General features: G+C 37.6%; 1 protein-coding gene across 9 annotated transcripts in view; it reads left to right on the forward strand.

Moving 5' to 3' along the window:
• Nucleotides 1–17,817, forward strand: part of ZMYM4 (zinc finger MYM-type containing 4) — a 46,347-nt gene that overhangs the window by 18,377 nt on the left and 10,153 nt on the right. For 6 of the 9 annotated variants that reach the window (XM_080566803.1, XM_080566808.1, XM_080566801.1 and 3 more), the window contains 20 exons: nucleotides 238–316; nucleotides 758–1,010; nucleotides 2,872–3,046; nucleotides 3,162–3,374; nucleotides 4,686–4,836; nucleotides 5,516–5,631; nucleotides 5,758–6,030; nucleotides 6,523–6,673; nucleotides 6,925–7,097; nucleotides 7,476–7,626; nucleotides 8,423–8,563; nucleotides 8,862–8,899; nucleotides 10,046–10,190; nucleotides 11,677–11,798; nucleotides 12,142–12,313; nucleotides 13,326–13,379; nucleotides 13,495–13,674; nucleotides 14,211–14,305; nucleotides 14,854–15,025; nucleotides 16,685–16,836. In XM_080566803.1, the coding sequence (XP_080422929.1) occupies nucleotides 238–316; nucleotides 758–1,010; nucleotides 2,872–3,046; nucleotides 3,162–3,374; nucleotides 4,686–4,836; nucleotides 5,516–5,631; nucleotides 5,758–6,030; nucleotides 6,523–6,673; nucleotides 6,925–7,097; nucleotides 7,476–7,626; nucleotides 8,423–8,563; nucleotides 8,862–8,899; nucleotides 10,046–10,190; nucleotides 11,677–11,798; nucleotides 12,142–12,313; nucleotides 13,326–13,379; nucleotides 13,495–13,674; nucleotides 14,211–14,305; nucleotides 14,854–15,025; nucleotides 16,685–16,836 (3,006 nt within the window). Of the gene's footprint in view, nucleotides 1–237; nucleotides 317–757; nucleotides 1,011–2,871; nucleotides 3,047–3,161; nucleotides 3,375–4,685; nucleotides 4,837–5,515; nucleotides 5,632–5,757; nucleotides 6,031–6,522; nucleotides 6,674–6,924; nucleotides 7,098–7,475; nucleotides 7,627–8,422; nucleotides 8,564–8,861; nucleotides 8,900–10,045; nucleotides 10,191–11,676; nucleotides 11,799–12,141; nucleotides 12,314–13,325; nucleotides 13,380–13,494; nucleotides 13,675–14,210; nucleotides 14,306–14,853; nucleotides 15,026–16,240; nucleotides 16,337–16,684; nucleotides 16,837–17,817 lie in introns of all 9 variants that reach the window. The other 3 variants (XM_080566802.1, XM_080566807.1, XM_080566809.1) reach the window with 2 other exon arrangements.

The following is a 17,817-nucleotide window of genomic DNA, read 5'->3' on the forward strand; positions in this document are numbered from 1 at the left end:
TTTCCCATTTCTATGTGATGCTCTCGTTGTACACTTCGCTCTGAACCTCTGAGCAGGTTCTGCGTGTGGTGCTTGTACAGCAACGTCTGTGAGCCTAGACCTCGCAACAGGCTTAGGAGATTCTCTCTTTCCTTCCTGGGCCTTATGATTCAATACAGCATTATGAAAGAATGGAAATCATGTCACCTGTTATTACATGTGTGTATTTGTTCTCCTTTTCCTTTCCCTTTGTTTTAGGAGTACGGCCAACAGCCAAAAACTCAGGAAGGGGAGCTGAAAATCAGTGCTGTATTTTCAGTCAGTGGCAGTCCTCTTGGTAAGGAATAGGCAAGACTAACTTTATTTAAATCTATACAGTACATCACCTTCCCAAACGGTGTTGCAGTTTATGCTGCATTTCAATTGCTAGGTCTAACCCCAGTAGGAAAAAAGAACTGGTTTTGTTTTAAAGACAATCAAAATCAGAGATTTTGAAAAATAATTGTATTTTTGAGGCAAAGGAGAATTGAATGTGAAAGGGATGTTAAAAGTGCATTCTCGATTTTTAAGAGCAGTTGAAACAATCTACTCTGCAGAAAACCAGTGCAGGGCATGTATTTTTAGAGAGTTCATCTGCTATTTAATTCTCCCTTAGACCTTGACAATCCCAGTGAAGTCATAAGCTTTGCTCTTGCCCCCTGCACAAAAGTGAATTATGTGTAATACAAATATAACAGTTACTCTATGTTTTCTCTGTGTTTTTTTTTTTTTTTTTTAGCTCCACAGCTGTCATCAGGTTTCCAGCCTGCTGTGGCATCCTCTGGCATGAGTAAAATGCTTCCTTCAGTTCCAACCACAGCTGTTCGGGTTTCCTGTTCTGGCTGTAAAAAAATCCTGCAGAAGGGGCAAACAGCATACCAGAGGAAAGGCTCTACCCAGCTCTTCTGCTCCACACTGTGCCTCACTGGATACACTGTTCCAGCTTCTCGCCCACCAGCTTCTACCAAGAAAACCTGCTCAAGCTGCTCAAAGTAGGACAGCGTTTTAATTTGTTTGAGTAATAATTGATATTCAGGCAGATAATGAAAAGGCTTCAGTTCACTTCTTATACGACATGCTGTTTCTCTAATGCCCACTTCTGTTATGTTTCCCTTCAATAAATCGTGGCTGATACTGTTATTTGTTAATTGGTCTGTCTGCTTTCAATTCCATTTAGTTAGTTGTGTTTTGCATACAGATAGATTTAAAAGCCTCTGCTGTGAAGTGTACACTTTGTCTCTTTTTAATTTAAAAGAGCCAAATATTATGTGTATTTCAAAAGGTACTCCACTTCCCTTCTGATTTAAAATGTCATTGCAGTTGCTAAACAAGTACATTTTCAAAAAATATTTCATGTATTATTTCTTCTAGATGAAAATAGATTTACTGAATCCATAACATGAAATAAAACATGGGTAAATTAATATATTCCAGGCAAGATATTTCCTTAGATTCTACACAAAAAATAGCTTTCCGGTCTGGCTCCCTTCTGTGAGCTCAGACTTTTGTAGGTTTTAGCTCTTCAAAATATGTTACTGCAGCTATTATTTAGTCACGGTTAAACCTTCATAATATGTACAGAGATTAAATATAGTAAGAACTGAGTGTTTCAAGTAGTTGGGATTTCAATACCCAAGTCAGTTACTTCCTACCTGGGCCTAGAGTGGAACGGCAAGGTTTTCTTTTCTGAGCCTACTTTGAAAAAAATCTTGAGAAAAGAAGACCTACATTTTTCACAGTCCTATTGGAAACACCAGCATGAATCTTCAGCTCTAAAACAACACATTTTAATTATTAAAATCTTGTTTTCATTTATATTATCTTCAGATTAGCAAAAAGAGACTTCTGTGGCCAGCTCTTTAAGCTGTCATATTACTATAACAGAACTTGAGGCGAACAAATAACCTCACAGAGTGATTGTGCTAGGGTCTGTTTATAGAGGACAGTTATTCTTATGCATTATTTTTAGTAATGGAAGTTACTTCGCAAAGTGAACACTGCTTTGTTCATGCATCGTTTCTTCAACAATAAATTTACTACTTTCAGTTTTACAAGGTCAACTGAACTTAAACTTGAGACTTCAATTAATTATTCTTTTTGCTTGCAGTCTTAGCATGAAAAGACCTTGTAATAAAGTTTAGCAGTCTTGGCTGTAATTTGTTTCTATTAAGTTGAAATGTGATCTATATGTGACAAGACAAGAAAGAAGGAGGCATCCTTCCATCCAAGGAAGTGATACAAAGATTTGCTCCTAATTTTTTGACATAAGGTCTTTGAAAATTTTCTGTGAATGACTGTTTCAAAAGAGAGAAGTAAGGGAAAAGTTCAGTTTATTGAATCCAGCAGCAGACACAATGGTAGATTAGAGGTAAAAGGAGGAAAGGTACGATACAAGCCAGACCATTTAGGGCTGAACTACATGGCAATTAGAAATTCTGACCTTTCATTTTTTCCCTTTTTTCCCTATCCCATTATTACTGATAGTTTCATTGTTAAAAGGAATTAATCTACATATCCTGCTTTCTATTTTTTTAGTAAGTACTGTACAAAATGGTTACCTTTTACCAGTGTCTTTTAAAAGGATTAAATGATACAACCTGGTGTGTTTATAGTCCGCTCCTAATTCCAGGTAGAAAATGTTTCACAATATATCCACTTGAGAATTGTACTTCTTAACTACTTTCCTAACAGGAAAAGACAAGTACTTAGATCGGCAAAAATAAAAGCTTTAAATCAAATAAATAAATCCACCCTCTTCCAGAGAATGTTTAGTTTGCAAAAACAGAAAGGAGAACAAGTTGACATGGAACCAATGTTTATCTCTTTGTATGCTTGTTTTTCTTTTTTCTGTAGAGACATTCTAAATCCAAAGGATGTGATCACTGCCCAGTTTGACAGTACAAATTCCAGTAAGGATTTCTGCAGCCAGTCGTGTCTTTCTACATATGAACTGAAAAGGAAGCCTGTTGTTACTATTCACACTAACAGCATTTCAACCAAGTGCAGCATGTGCCAGAAGAATGCAGTGGTAATTGCAAACTTATTTTTCATTTAAATTCTCTTTAAATCAGGGAACTTGCTATCTTAGAGATGAACGTAAATAGTATTTCTATTCTTGTTATATTTTCTTTCTTTTCTTCCAGATTAGACATGAAGTGAATTACCAGAATGTCGTACACAAGCTCTGCAGTGATGCCTGCTTCTCCAAGTTCCGCTCAGCTAATAACTTGACCATGAACTGTTGCGAGAATTGTGGAGGCTACTGCTACAGTGGGTCTGGCCAATGTCACATGCTTCAAATAGAGGGACAGTCAAAAAAGTTCTGCAGCTCAACGTGTGTGACAGCGTATAAGCAGGTATATTTTGACACAATATTAAAAGTACATCTTAGGTTAGATTTTAGGTGTTTTAAGAAATAGGTTTTGATTTATTAGGTGATTATTTCAGTTGCAATCTTGGTCTAAGATACTCGTTTTCCCGTTTGCTGCTTAATTTTTGCCCAGATACATTGCTATGTTTCCCTTACTGCTGAAAAGGCTACCAGAGTACTCCAGTGTGAGAGAAGATACAGTGAGACCACTCAGCAACAGTTGACTCTGACACATTTGGGCCAGCCTCTCAGGAGATGGCCATCATCTGACAAAGCACACAAACCTCATGAGCAAAGCTCTTTTTTGATGCTCTTTGAGATGCTCTCTGAGTATTCTCCATGCTGTGACAACAGTAGTGTAGTTTCTCATGAGCTGCCTAAGGATCCTTAAAAACTAAGAGTAATTTAACTGTAGGGTATCTCACACTGACAGATTCTTCTTGCCGCTGAAAAAGAGATTATTTCCAAAAATTCCAGCTTTCTAAGTATATTGTCTCAGACATGCTCCACAACCTTAAGTGGGTATGTTAAATAATAGTAAGACATGAGAGGACATTTCATTTTTGACTCATTTCAGCTGTTAAAATTGTAGCATTTGAACTAAGTGGATAGGAAAAGTAATAATTAGTTGATCATTTTGATGTTCGTTTTTAAATTTTTGATATTTTAATTTCAATTTTAATGGTGCCTCTTAAAGAACTGAGCAGTTGAGAGAACCTTTATTATAATAGCTCATTTATTTTTGACTTATTTTAATGCAATTACTTTAGGAAAAAATTGCCTTTTGATAAGATAGTGTAACTGTACATTTTGTGGCTTGACTTTGCTGCCCCGTTATTCAGGGCACTTAGTTCCCCATTCTGCCACCTCTGTGTTTTTTGTTTTCTCTTCTGCTTAGTAGTAATATCGCTTACATATATAGCTGATGTATTAAGTCACAAGCAAAATGTTGCTTTTCAGTGAAAATGTTGAAGGTTGATACTTGCTCTTACAACACGCATTGTATTTTATACTTGGAGGCCTTTCTCCTAACAGCCTTGGTACTGCTCAAGCTGGCCTGCAGAAGTAGCGCTTACCCTGAATGACAGTGTCCACATCTCAGATGATCAAAGTGTAAATATAACAAGCAGAACTCAAATAAGTGTATATGCATCAAAAATAATACAGCTGTAACTTAAGTGCTGTTGCAAGTATGCTGGCTCTCATTTTTGTAGACATTTTATGTGTTCATGATTAATTTCCTGTTTAATAAAAATAATAAACTTCAAATGAATGACCAACTTTACTGTTTCCACAGAAGTCGGCTAAAATTACACCTTGCACACTGTGTAAATCCTTGAGATCTTCGGCCGAGATGATAGAGAGCACAAACAACTTAGGCAAAACTGAACTGTTTTGCTCTGTTAACTGCTTGTCAGCATACAGAGTAAAAATGGTTACTTCTGCAGGTAATTTTATTCTTTTACTCTGTTAGAAGCATAATGTCACATAGCTTATATCCAAACTTAATTTGTCTTGAAAGTAAGGCTTATATTCTTTTTGGGGTTATGGAAAGTGGTTTTGTTATTTTTTTTGTTTGTTTTTTGAAGGGAAGGTGCTGAGATGGAAACATAAGGACTTGCTAACATAGATAAACCTAACAGTGACAGTGTCGCCATTTTAGCTTTGTTTTTATAGCACTTAAACATGATAATAAACCTTAATCTATTTTCTGCTCTTGTAAGTGAAGCTGGGGGGTTTAGCAGCTAGACAAATCCACTTGTGTTGGCATAAGCTATACCATCACTGTGACTCTTCTGCCCCCGTTCTCCAGGGTGATTAGCTTAGATATCTCTGCCTAATTTTGCTTTGAGCTAGGCAAACATATTCTCAGCTATTTTTCTTGTAAAATAGAAAAATGCATACTGACATCCTAGGGATACTGGGAGATTAATTAAAGGATCTGGTAAGCAACAGGCCCTGCATCTGCAGTGTCTGCTTCTGAATCTGAAGAAATGTTGTCCTGTGCTTCTGTGTGTACCTTGACTTGTCATTCAGAATCTCTGTTTTTGTATGCACAGTGCAAAATTATCTGCAATATGACTCAGTGTTGCATAAATCACTTTTTCTTCTCTGTTTCGCTCTCAGGTGTTCAAGTTCAGTGCAACAGCTGTAAAACTTCAGCAAACCCTCAGTATCACTTGGCTATGTCAGATGGGAGCATACGCAATTTTTGCAGCTACAGTTGTGTAGTAGCTTTTCAGGTGTGACATCTAGGATTTCTTCTTAGCTTAATAGAATTATAAATTGGTGGTATAAGTATCTGGGACGTTGGGGAAAATATGTAATATTGTAAAATAAGGTCTCTTTCTCAATTTGCTTTCCTGCAGAATTTGTTCAACAAGCCTGCAGGAATGAACTCCTCAGTCGTACCCCTATCGCAAGGTCAAGTCATTGTAAGCATTCCGTCGGGGGCAACAGTATCAGCAGGTGGCACCACCTCGACTGTGTCTCCCAGCTCAGTGAGCAGTTCAGCTGCAGCTGGTCTACAGAGGCTGGCTGCCCAGTCCCAGCAAGTCACTTTTGCCCGCACTGTTGTAAAACTCAGGTGTCAGCACTGTAACAGATTGTTTGCAACCAAACCAGAACTGCTTGACTACAAGGTAATAAAAACTAGGGCTTTTCAAGCTCATCTTTCTCAATCAGAAACACAAGAAATTGTAATTTTTGTGCTGTGGTCTGTCAGGTACTGCTCTATTGCTTGCTATAACCTGCTATGGAGGAATTTGGTACTGATTTTGGTATCATTTAACCATTATCAAAATTAATACTGATACTTACTCTTTGATCTTAAAAAACAGAAACAAAACAACCAAAAAAACACCGCACCATTGCTTGGCTAGATAAGCACATTCCTGATTCTGGTCCAAGAGGTGATCCTTATAATTCCTGGAGAAAGCACATCGGTGAGGGCTTTCTACAGAAAATGGTGCTGCCTTTGCTGAAAAGCTAAATGAACTTACTTGCTAGTGCTGTCAATTGTTAATTTCCAAGGGCATAAATATGCTTCTGGGTTTTTATTAACTATTTAAATGTAATATCCGGGTTGTGAAACACTAAAACATTGAAACCAAAACATTCTGGCTGTGTTGCAGGGTAAAATGTTTCAGTTTTGTGGGAAGACCTGCTGTGATGAATATAAGAAGAGGAGCAGTGTAATAGCATTGTGTGAATACTGCAGAATTGAGAAGATTATCAAGGAGACAGTGCGATTCTCAGGCATAGATAAGACATTCTGTAGTGAAGGTAAGAAAGGGTAAGACTGTCTCTCAGATAAACCAAGTCAAAAATATCTGGTGATACTAAAAAACCTAATCATTTAGGTATAAAAAATGGATTTTAAGTCTGGAAACCTGTAACTTCATTCAGACTTCGTTTTAATGGTATGTTTCAACCAATTATTACATACATAACTGAATTTCAGAACTAGAAATGACCAACAAATATCATTTTGTTACTGAAGGCTGCTTTTGTTGTTTTGCTGTTTTTTCTTCTAGGTTGTAAACTGCTCTATAAACATGACTTGGCGAAACGCTGGGGAAACCACTGTAAAATGTGCAGTTACTGTTTACAGACTTCCCCCAAACTGGTCCAGAATCACTTTGGGGGGAAAATGGAAGACTTTTGCTCAGAGGAGTGCATGTCTAAATTCACAGTTTTGTTTTATCAAGTAAGTAATATTCTCACATAGCATCCTCTGGAATATAAAATTGTTAGCAAAAGAATCTTTGAACGTTAGGAGCTGTGTGAACTGCCTGTAGTTGACCTGTATGTCCATGAAACATACATATGTTACATACATGTGAGAGATGAGTAAATCCTTCTTAACCGCTGAGTACCAGTTTCCTATATAAAGAAAACCTAATATTGTTTGTAGAAAAAAAAACAACAGTGTTCTGCTGCTTTGTGTTACGCTATGAAAATGATGCACTTTTACAGATTTCTTTACCCTGTTTATTTGCTGAGCAGGATATGAAGAGGTCTGTATGCAGATACTCTTTGTTGCTTTTTACATTTGTTTGATTTCTTCCTCCCTCTGTTTTCCTAGATGGCAAAGTGTGATGGTTGTAAGAGGCAAGGTAAACTCAGTGAGTCCATGAAATGGCAAGGGGAGATCAAGCATTTTTGCAATCTGCTTTGTATTCTGATGTTCTGTAATCAGCAAAATGCTTCTGACCCTCCACCCCCAAACAACACAGGTAAAACAGGATGTGAATGGTATTACCTCTTGGTGTGTGTGACGGTGATAGGAGCGTTTATTTAGAAATTCAATTCAGTGAAATTTTTAAGATACATCCTCTGCTGGGGTGCATACCTGTTGTCACTGAATGGGCTCAGTTTTAGATATCTGTCTTTCTTCAAGTAGTTTCAAACTTCCACAGGTGTGAAATGAGATTGCCCATAAAGAAAACCTATGCTCTGATTTTCAAGATTGAACATAAGCACTAACTTTTCAATCACTTTCAACACCTTTGTAAAACTGGGCTCCAGGCATCTCTCTGAACAGGAGGCTGCCAGGATAATGAAGTGCCTCAGGAACACTGTTTTTGATGAAACTTGATTATGTTGCTTTCACATGGAAAGAACCTAAGAATTCCTCTAACTGAGAGTCTCATAAAAATCACCTCATTCATTACGTGTCAGGATCTTAACTGTGTCCTATACTACGGATGTGTGGTGCTGAGCACAGTGAGGCATCCACTTCTGTTGTCTCTTGAGTGCTGCTGTAATACACATACTATTAGAGACAGAAAACCGTTTTCATGCTGTGATGAACTTCTGAAATGTTTCAGTGACTGGAAAACAGCTTAAGTTTGCTTATGGAGCCAAGTCCTATTTAAACTGAAAACCTGCAGTTTGACACCTACGTACTCTTCTCATAAAGCAGGCTTTTTCATCTGGAGATAAAGTTGGAGGGTGGGTATTGTTTCTAAAATGCTGCTTTGTAAATTATGTGATTGCTTATTTTAGTTTTCTTCTGTTCGTTCTACCCAGCAAACCTTTCTATGGCACCAGCTTCCTCATCAGGCCCACCTTCTTTGAGAAAGGACTCAACCCCTGTCATAGCAAATGTGGTGTCCCTTGCAAGCACCCCTGCTGCCCAGCCTACGGTTAACTCCAACAATGTTTTACAGGGTAGGACTACTGAATATGATTTCTTTATTTTTAAATCTCTATTCCTGGATGTTTATAGTTGTTCAGGGATCTTTTCCACTGAGGACAACAGCCACTTCTTCATTATGCTTCCCATCGATACAGAAGGTTGTGGTTTTGTCCTTCCTTTCCTTACGTATAAATAATTAGTTAAATTTCTTTACATATACTAGGGAATAAGGCTTAAGGGGAATTCTTTTTCTTGACTTTGGCAGAGTATGGGTTGTGGTCCTTGACGATATGTACACAGGCTAATCTTGTATGGTTTTCTTCTTCACAGGTGCAGTCCCTACTGTGACAGCAAAAATAATAGGAGATGTAAGTTTTACAAGAGACTCTTTTTCTCACTTTCGTCCAGATTGTATCAATAACAAGTAAAGTATCCAATAATTTAGCACCTTAATTTTGTAACTGCTTTTCCTGGTTGTGATTGAGATTTAAAACTTACCCAATTTGCAGATGTATTTTTTTTGTATGGTATAAAGGTCTTTTTGTGTCCATTGACAGAATGATTTGATGTTTTAAGACAAAGATTGTCAAATTGTGGCTCTTGAGATGCCTAGCTCTTGAACAATTTGTGTGTGGCTTCAGTACTTGAGGTTACCTTTTGTGGCCAGAAGTGGGATGTGATGCCACAGGAAGGGCTGCCACAAGAAGAAGGGAACCAGCGTGGGCTGCTGGGGCTGACATTACCAAGCTCTTGCAGCTTAGCTGTTCTTCCCCACTCCCTGTCGCTGTGGTAGTGGAGCTATGGGGAACCACTGTCACCTCTTATCTGTGAACAACTCCTAGAGTTCCAATTCTTGAGAGATCTTGCAACTCTCTTGGAATATATAATAAAATTTTGATTATATAGCTCTTTGTTTCTGGGAGATGGACACCCTTACTTTTAGCTGAAAAGTCATTTATGGATTAGAGTATGAATTTCCCCTAATGAAACTGACCCTGTTATATGAATGCACAACTGAAAATTACAGATTGCAGGACATGAAATTAGTACAAGCATGAATAGTCAGTCTGTGTATAATCAGGAGGTGACACTGATATTGCCAGCATTTGCGTTCATCTTTTATTTGTATTCTTTTTCAGTGGTTTTGCATAGATTTACTAAGGGTTTTTTTTTGCATATTTGTATCACCCAATATTTTAGTCATCAAAAGTATCTTAAGACTTTTTTAGATCTTTACCATCAGTAAGATTCTAAGATGAAAAGTTTATAGAGGTTATTTGACTACAGAAACCAAACATTCTTGTAGATCTCTTCTCTGCACTGTTAGCAACAACAACAAAAAAAAAGCTCTTTTTACAATAGTTTTAAATGATCTTTTTTATCAACAAAGAGAGTTTTAAATTGTTTGACCTTTCATAGCAGAGAACAAATATTAATCTTATGACAATACTAATCTTACGATATCCTACTACAACCAGTGCTGACTCTGCCCTCATTTATATTTTTCCAAACAGGCTAGTACTCAGACAGATGCCCTAAAACTACCATCATCACAACCACCTAGGCTTCTAAAAAACAAAGCATTGTTGTGCAAGCCAATCACACAGACTAAGGCCACCTCGTGCAAACCTCATACACAAAACAAAGAATGCCAGACAGGTATGTATTTAATCTCCAACCCATTTTATATGTCTGTATTGCAGTGGTGAGAGTAAATGATTTATGTAACAAAAACATTTTTTAATATGCTTTAAAACTTTAAATAGTTTTCAGGTTATTGCATGGTGTTTGCAAGTTGCAGTTTGCCTTACAGATGTAAAATATTTGGTCTTTGAAATTCTGAAAGCTTTATGTCTGATCAAAGAATCACAGAATCATAGAATGGTTTGGGTCAGAAGGGACTTTAAAGATCATCTAGTTCCAACCCCACTGCCATTGGCAGGGACAGCTCTCACTAAAACAGGTTGCTCAAAGCTCCATCCAACCTGGTCTTGAACACTTCCACAACTTCTCTGAGCAAACTTGTTTCAGTGCCTCATCAGCCCCACAGTGAAGAATTTCCTCCTCAAATCTAATCTAAACCTACCCTCTTTTAATTTGAAGCCATTCCCCCTTGTCCTATCACTACACCCTCTGACAAAGAGTCCCTCCCCAGTTTTCCTGTAGGCCCCCTTTAGGTACAGGAAGCCCACTGTAAGGTCTCCCCGGAGCCTTCTCTTCTCCAGGCTGAACAACCCTAACTCCCTCAGCCTATCTTCGCAGGAGAGGTGCTGCAGCCCCTTGGTCATCTTTGTAGCCCTACTCTGGACTTGTTGTAGTGATGAATCTTGAGATTGGCTTTAACTCATCTTTAGTATTCTGCAGTCATCTTAACTGTGGAGAATGAAGGGTGATTCTTAAGTGATGTGCAGAAGGTTATGGAGGGAACTTGTTTTTCTCAGGACAGAATTTGTGAGTTCTTAGCTCCTCCAGCTCAAGCCACAAGAGCAGACTCATTCTCATGAAGTGTGTGATGTCTCAAAGGTTGTTGTAATTCTCACTTTCTTTTAATTACTAGATACAGATAATAAGAACTTCTGAAATTAATTCACTAGTTCTAAGATCATTTCATTAGATTTATATTTACCCTAAGATCTCTCTGTGGCCAGGAGAAAACTGAAGCACTTTCAAAGGCTATTATGTAGTCAAGACTGCTATTGAGGAGTGCTTTTTTCATCATTGCCAATATAGAAGGAGCTCGGAGTATCGAGTCTTGATGTAAACATCTCAGTGGGAGAGATGAAGCTAAGTGGGAAGATTGTTGTTGTTTTTTATGGTACCTTTGTATGGTCTTCTAGTTAGTTGTGAGATAATTGCAATAGCACACCATTTACTTGGATGCGGACCTTAGTATTTATTTCCTCTCTCTTCCCTTCCAGCATTCATGTATATGGTCACAGTGCTGTTTATTTCCAAACTCTAGTATTAATACTTGTTACAACAGTGCTAAAGTGAAAGATGGCTGAACAAAGATGTGGTACTGTGCCCACTGAGTTACAAGCAGAAGTCACCAGTAGTGGAACTCCAAACAATTATAATGGACACTCTGAAGTGTACTGGATGGTCATATGGTCAAACCATTTTTGTTTTGTTTTTAACATAACAGAAGAAGAAGAAGAAGTTCAACCCCAAATCATTGTGGTACCTGTTCCTGTACCAGTGTTTGTGCCAGTACCCCTTCACCTCTACACTCAGTACACACCAGTTCCGCTTGGGATGCCAGTACCTGTAAGTTATACTCACATTCACTGGACAACTGTTTTACAGTCTTGGTTCTGAACAGGGCATAGAGAAATGTCATTGGATTTTGTGATTAGTCATACAAGTGGTATTTGGAGTCCTCGAAGCCATTTCTTTCCTTATCACATCATGCTTAGTTAAGCATTATCAAACAAAAACACTATTTTGTAGGGTTATTGCAGAAAGGAAAAAGGTTGTCCAGTTTTGATTTATTTAAAATTATATATAGTCCTAAAATATAAGTAAGATTAAATGAGAAGAACTTCCCTTGGTGTTTGTTGTTTCCCTTCATCCCTAAACGAGGTCTAATAATTTTTGCATGTCTGTGTAGGTACCAGTTCCAATGCTTTTCCCAACTACCCTGGATAATGCTGATAAGATCATTGAAACTATTCAGGATATCAAGGAAAAGATTCCCACAAATCCATTTGAAGCTGATCTCCTTCAGATGGCAGAAATGATTGCAGAAGATGAGGAGAAAGAAAAAACACACTCTCATGGTGGTATGTGGTGTTTTTAAAAGGAAACTAAATGCAGCGTGATGGTTGTCCTCTCATCACAAAAAAGAGGTAGAGAAATAGATGTAGAGAATGTATTGGCTGCTTCCCAAGTTTCCGTGCCATGTTGTATGGTCCTGTTGTCCTACCAACATTTATTTTCATGATGAATGTTCATGCAGGTAAAGTGCCAACCTAGAGAGGGCTACAATGCTTATGTCATGACTTAGTGATTTTGATTATTTATTCTTTTAAAAGCCAAACTGCATATTTGGAGATAATTTGGAGATAATCTATATAAATACTCTATTATTTTTTTCTTTTGAGAATCATTTACTCTTCTTCGGTAGTCTCATCACAAGTGGGGTATACTTGCACGTTTCTGAAGCTTTTGTAATTTCACAGAGGTTTCTCATTCAATTTTCAATAGAGCTATGCTTAGCATAGAACCCAAGTTAGATACTGAGCAGTGCTTTAAATGTCTTCGCATTCCCTTTCCCTCATCCTAGGTGCTGATTTGACTTTCGTTGACAGTAGCAGGTTGCTAGCAGTAGTAATCTCCAGATAAGTATATCATGCGCTAGCGGAAGAAGGAGTCAAAATCAAGAAGGCAGAGCAGCTGCTTTACAAGAGTATTTTCCTATCAAGCTTTTTGTAGTGGATTCTTGGAGGGTGATGCAGGTTAGAATGTGTTGGATAGTGATCATCCCGTGTAATGAAAGTGGAGCAAGATAAAAAGGAAATGAACAAAATATCCTGTTTGTCTACAGATGACTCCAATAACAAACGTGGAGGGATGGAAGCATTTAGAAAAGTAAACATGGGTTAATTCTGCATTTCTGTTTTTCCATAACAGCGTGACCTAGGTAGGGAGCTGGTAAAAGAGCTGTATTGAAGATGATGTACCATTTTTGGAAGTACTATGACTTAATATGTTATTTTTTGGCATTCAAAATTTTGTATTAGTTATGTAAGCTGTCAATCATTTGTAGATACATATTTCCTTCTTTTTCTAAAGGATCTCAAACGTCTGAGCATGAGCTCTTCTTGGACCCCAAGATATTTGAGAAAGGTCAGTTGGATTTTTTTGCAAAAGGACTTTGATCCTGCTATAGCTTCTCTTTAAACCCTTCTTTTTGTCTATCCTTTCTTGTAGCACATGGTTTATCTGATGACTCTCATTACAGACCAAGGTAGCACTTACAGTGGAGATCTAGAATCAGAAGCAGTGTCCACTCCGCACAGCTGGGAGGAGGAGTTAAATCACTATGCCTTACGATCGAATGCCCTGCCGGAACCAGATCCAGAAGTGAAGCAGTTCTCCAAAGGTGATGTGGAACAGGACCTGGAGGCAGATTTTCCATCAGGTCTGTATAATGTAAAGAAAAATGCATAATTGTATAAAAGTACACACAACTTTCTGAGTAAACATTGTGGCAGTAGTCTGCTTCTGAAGGGCGTATGTTTTCATTTAGTAAAACTGGATATTTGAAGCAGCAGTAATATATCAGCTCTACTAAAAGTTACTTTGTTTTTTAAATATTACTGATATCTTTAAAGACAGCATTCTACAGAACCACCGACAGGATTAGCAGGTAGTCTTGCTTGACTTCTTTGAATTATCACTTCTGTGTCCCAGGGTATAATCCATATTAGTGGTGCAGAAGAATATAAGTTTGCCTGAATAAATACATCCACTACTCGGGGGGGACTTCTTTCCTCTTATGAAAATTTATTTACACAGAAAGTATGTTTATTGCCTAATTATTCAAGCATAAAGCATTGTTTGAATATATAGATGTAATCGGCATCTTTAGGATATTCAGTAGTATTTAAGTGACACTTCTACTTGGGCATTTTAAATCATACAATTAAATTCTTAATGGTGTTGATTTGACTTCAGACTCATTTGACCCTCTCAGTAAAGGACTGGGTTTGCAGTCACGTTCACGAGCAAGACGGAGACATAGAGATGGCTTCCCACAGCCGAAAAGACGGGTAAGAAAGTACTTGTGGACCATTAGTTCCTTGCACTTAAAGTAATAACATTATGTGCATGCTTATTCTCAGAAGTAAAAAATATGCTCTAGGGTGAAAATGAGAATTCAGTTTAACTGCTGTATATTTTTTTTGTCCTGTTTTGCTACATTATATAACGTTTTCTCCTCTACAATTAGGTAGAATAAGTGTTTTCTGTTTTCGGTGCAGAACATTTAAAGAATGTTTATCGTTTCAGAAACTGCAAAATTCTTGTTTTTAAGGAGTGTAATAATCTACAGGAAAGAAGTAATTTTTCTTGTGTAGTGGAATGTATTTCTGTGCATATTTATCACAGTGAGAATTACTATAATTTGTTGTACCTTTTCTGTACAGTGTTGCTGATACTTGTCCAGATATTAAAAAATACATATATATACATTCTGGTTCTGTCAGCAGGATTTTATTATGTCAGTGTACTGCTCTTTTTATGTGATATCAAATTGAGCATCCATAGATGAAATACGTACTAAGCTTTTATTTGCTTTGCTTTGTTTGTTTTCCTGTAGGGACGGAAGAAGTCTGTAGTTTCTGTAGAGCCCCGCAATCTGATGCAGGGCTCCTACCCAGGTTGCTCTGTTTCTGGGATGACCCTAAAGTATATGTATGGGGTAAATGCCTGGAAGAACTGGGTCCAATGGAAAAACGCACAGGAGGAACAAGGGGACCTGAAGTTTTCAGGTAAACTTTTTCTCCATCTGTGGAAACAGAAATAATTAGTTGAACGGCTCTTGGTATCGTATGTTTCTCAAGAAAAAATTAGGATTAGTTAACGAGTTTTAAAATGACCATGAGTGGAGAAAAGATTTTATGGCATATTATGTTATGTCTGCCTTTTCATGTGTTTAAAAATCTCGGCTATTAAATTATAAATTGCTCTGTTTCCTATTAAAAGAGACTTTAAAGTATCAGATTTCTTTTCAACATTATAAATGTTAGTCTTTCAACCTGCCCTTTCTGTTCATTTGCATGCAGTTATTTCTCATTTCTAGAACAGATGTTTTATGCGGCTGCAAAGCCTTTACTGATCTATTACCAGGCCGTAGTTCTAAGCTGACTACACTAACTTGTCCCCATCTTTTTCATCTGTAGCTAACACATTCACAAAGTATTTGTTTGTTAGCGTAACTGTTTGCTTTAAAAAAATGTATGCCAGTCTTAAAGTCTAATACCTTATTTCCAGGTTCACAGATGGAAACAAACCTTCTAAAAGTGTACCCATTCTGTGTTGCACCCTGCCTACAAATAACTTTAGAAGGCATTAATTGTTCCTTGTGTCTCACAAGGGTGGTAGATAATGACAATATAAATGTCACTTTTGTTTGTTTTTCTAATTATGGATTTATTTTTGTTTTTATTTTTTACAAAAGCACAGCAGTCCTGGGGTTTGGCATTGTCTAACTCCCCTTGTCCCTGGTCTCAGATGTGTCTTACATGTTTGCACTGAGAGTTTTGTGGGCAAGTTTTCAGAGTGCAGCAGAGAATTTGAGTTAGGATTATAATTGAGCTTTCTGGGGACAGTTTGGAAGAGAGCAAATAACATTAAATACTTCTGCAATGTAAAGAACTAAGCATGGCAAAGCTTATATAAGAAAGATCCCAAAGGGGAAACGAGCTCTTCATTTTCCTCTCTTATTTGGAATTTTTGTTGTCATTACATGAGAACAGCTGGTTTTTGTTTCCCAGAAGAAGAGCAATCACATGAATTACTATCTTTTTCTCCTGGCTAATGAAAGAAAGATTACAGACAGTTCCAGGAGGCAGTCACTCGCGTGAGGTGTGGAGCAGCCAAGCCTAGTAATTTCACTGCGGATTCTTTGATCAGTTCTCTGCTTGCTCTGCTTCCCTTTCTGAATCCCATGGCCCTTTAAACTCTTCATTCCTTCTCCCTTTAAGGAGTCCAATATGCTGCTCTCAACTCATGCCCAGAACTACTAGGAAATACTCAAGATCTTTTTCTCACTCAGGATTCACCTGAGTCCAGCTATAAAGGTGAAGCTGATTTTATCAACCCTACATCTCCAGCCTGAGTACATGTTACCATTGCCTTGCCACATCTTTGGGTTCAGTGAACTTCACTGAACATTTAAATGCCTTAACTTTAAATACCTTCAGTCTTACTACTCAGTTACGGCTTTTGTAATGGACTTACTACTCAGTTGATGGCTATACAGACTGCTGATTTTTTTTTTTGGCCAAATAGTCATTTAATTGTTAGCCAACAGATAGGAAATAGTTCACACATTTAGTCAGACAGGGAACGTTGTGTTTGAGATAGATTATGTAAAGATTTAATCCGTTGAATTAAGTTAATTTTCATAATAATTTTCTCCACCACAGTTCGTCCTGTGAAAGTCAAGGAGGACATTCTCTCATGCACTTTTGCTGAACTGAGTTTTGGCTTGTGCCAGTTTATTCAAGAGGTGCGGAGACCAAATGGAGAAAAATACGATCCTGACAGTATCTTATACCTGTGCCTTGGAATTCAGCAGGTAACTCAGAGAATTAGGATATTGCTGAGAACATCGAAACTTCTGGTGTTTTTTTATGCTTTGTATCCACAGTCCCAAGTAGCTGCTTGTTTTTTTGTAGAGGCGAGAATGTATCTGTTTTGTGCTTCATTCTTAGTTTGTCTTAATCTATCTCTATTTGGCTAATTAGTCTGGACCTTGTTTTGATTGGAGTAAATAGGCCTCTTCTGTACTTGGGAGGAATATGGTGTGGAGGCCTAGGTGTGTCTATCTAGATCCAAATCTTTTGGTTTGGTACCTTATTTATCCTATTTACATATGGGACAGATTTGTAGAAACCTGAGGCTCCTCAGAAGAATTGGCTATGTAATTAATTGGTTTAGTTCTAAAACAGCTGCACAATGCTCTTCCAATACACAAGTTTACATGGAAGAGATACCCAGCAAAGGCTGTGCTCATTCAGTGGCTCCTTCAATGGGAATAATAGCATTGTACTTAATGAATACTGAGAGCAATGTAAAGAGTCCTTGCTACCTGCCAGCGGAGGGCAGTTTGAAACAGCTGCAGAACAAATCCAGGATAATATTATCTTCTCTTGAACACTCAATATCCCAGTTCAGTATACTACTGTTAGGGTCATTTTGTTGTTGTTAGAATAGCCTGTTTGTTACTTTCCTTAAACAGTCATTTGGAGATAAAGAATCAAATGCTACTTGTAATGTAAAACCTACCATTTGATTAGGCAAGGAATTAACCTTTTTTGTGTTTCCTGGCTATACATGAAAAAATGTAGAAAGAGTTAGAATTCAAAGTGCCATTGATAAGGTCTAGGAGTATCAGCATTTTTTGTGTTCCAGTTCTGACTTATTTATTGATACATACTTCTGGCCTCTAGAAAACTTTCTGGTTTGTTTGCTGCTTGACAGAAGTTTAAGGGACTTTTATGTTGATGCTGTAAGTTGAGCTATTTCAGCAGCCTAGCACTGAGCCTATATCTATTGT

The sequence above is a fragment of the Anser brachyrhynchus genome (genome assembly GCF_964034855.1).
Source record: "Anser brachyrhynchus genome assembly, chromosome: 24".
Taxonomy (NCBI): domain Eukaryota; kingdom Metazoa; phylum Chordata; class Aves; order Anseriformes; family Anatidae; genus Anser; species Anser brachyrhynchus.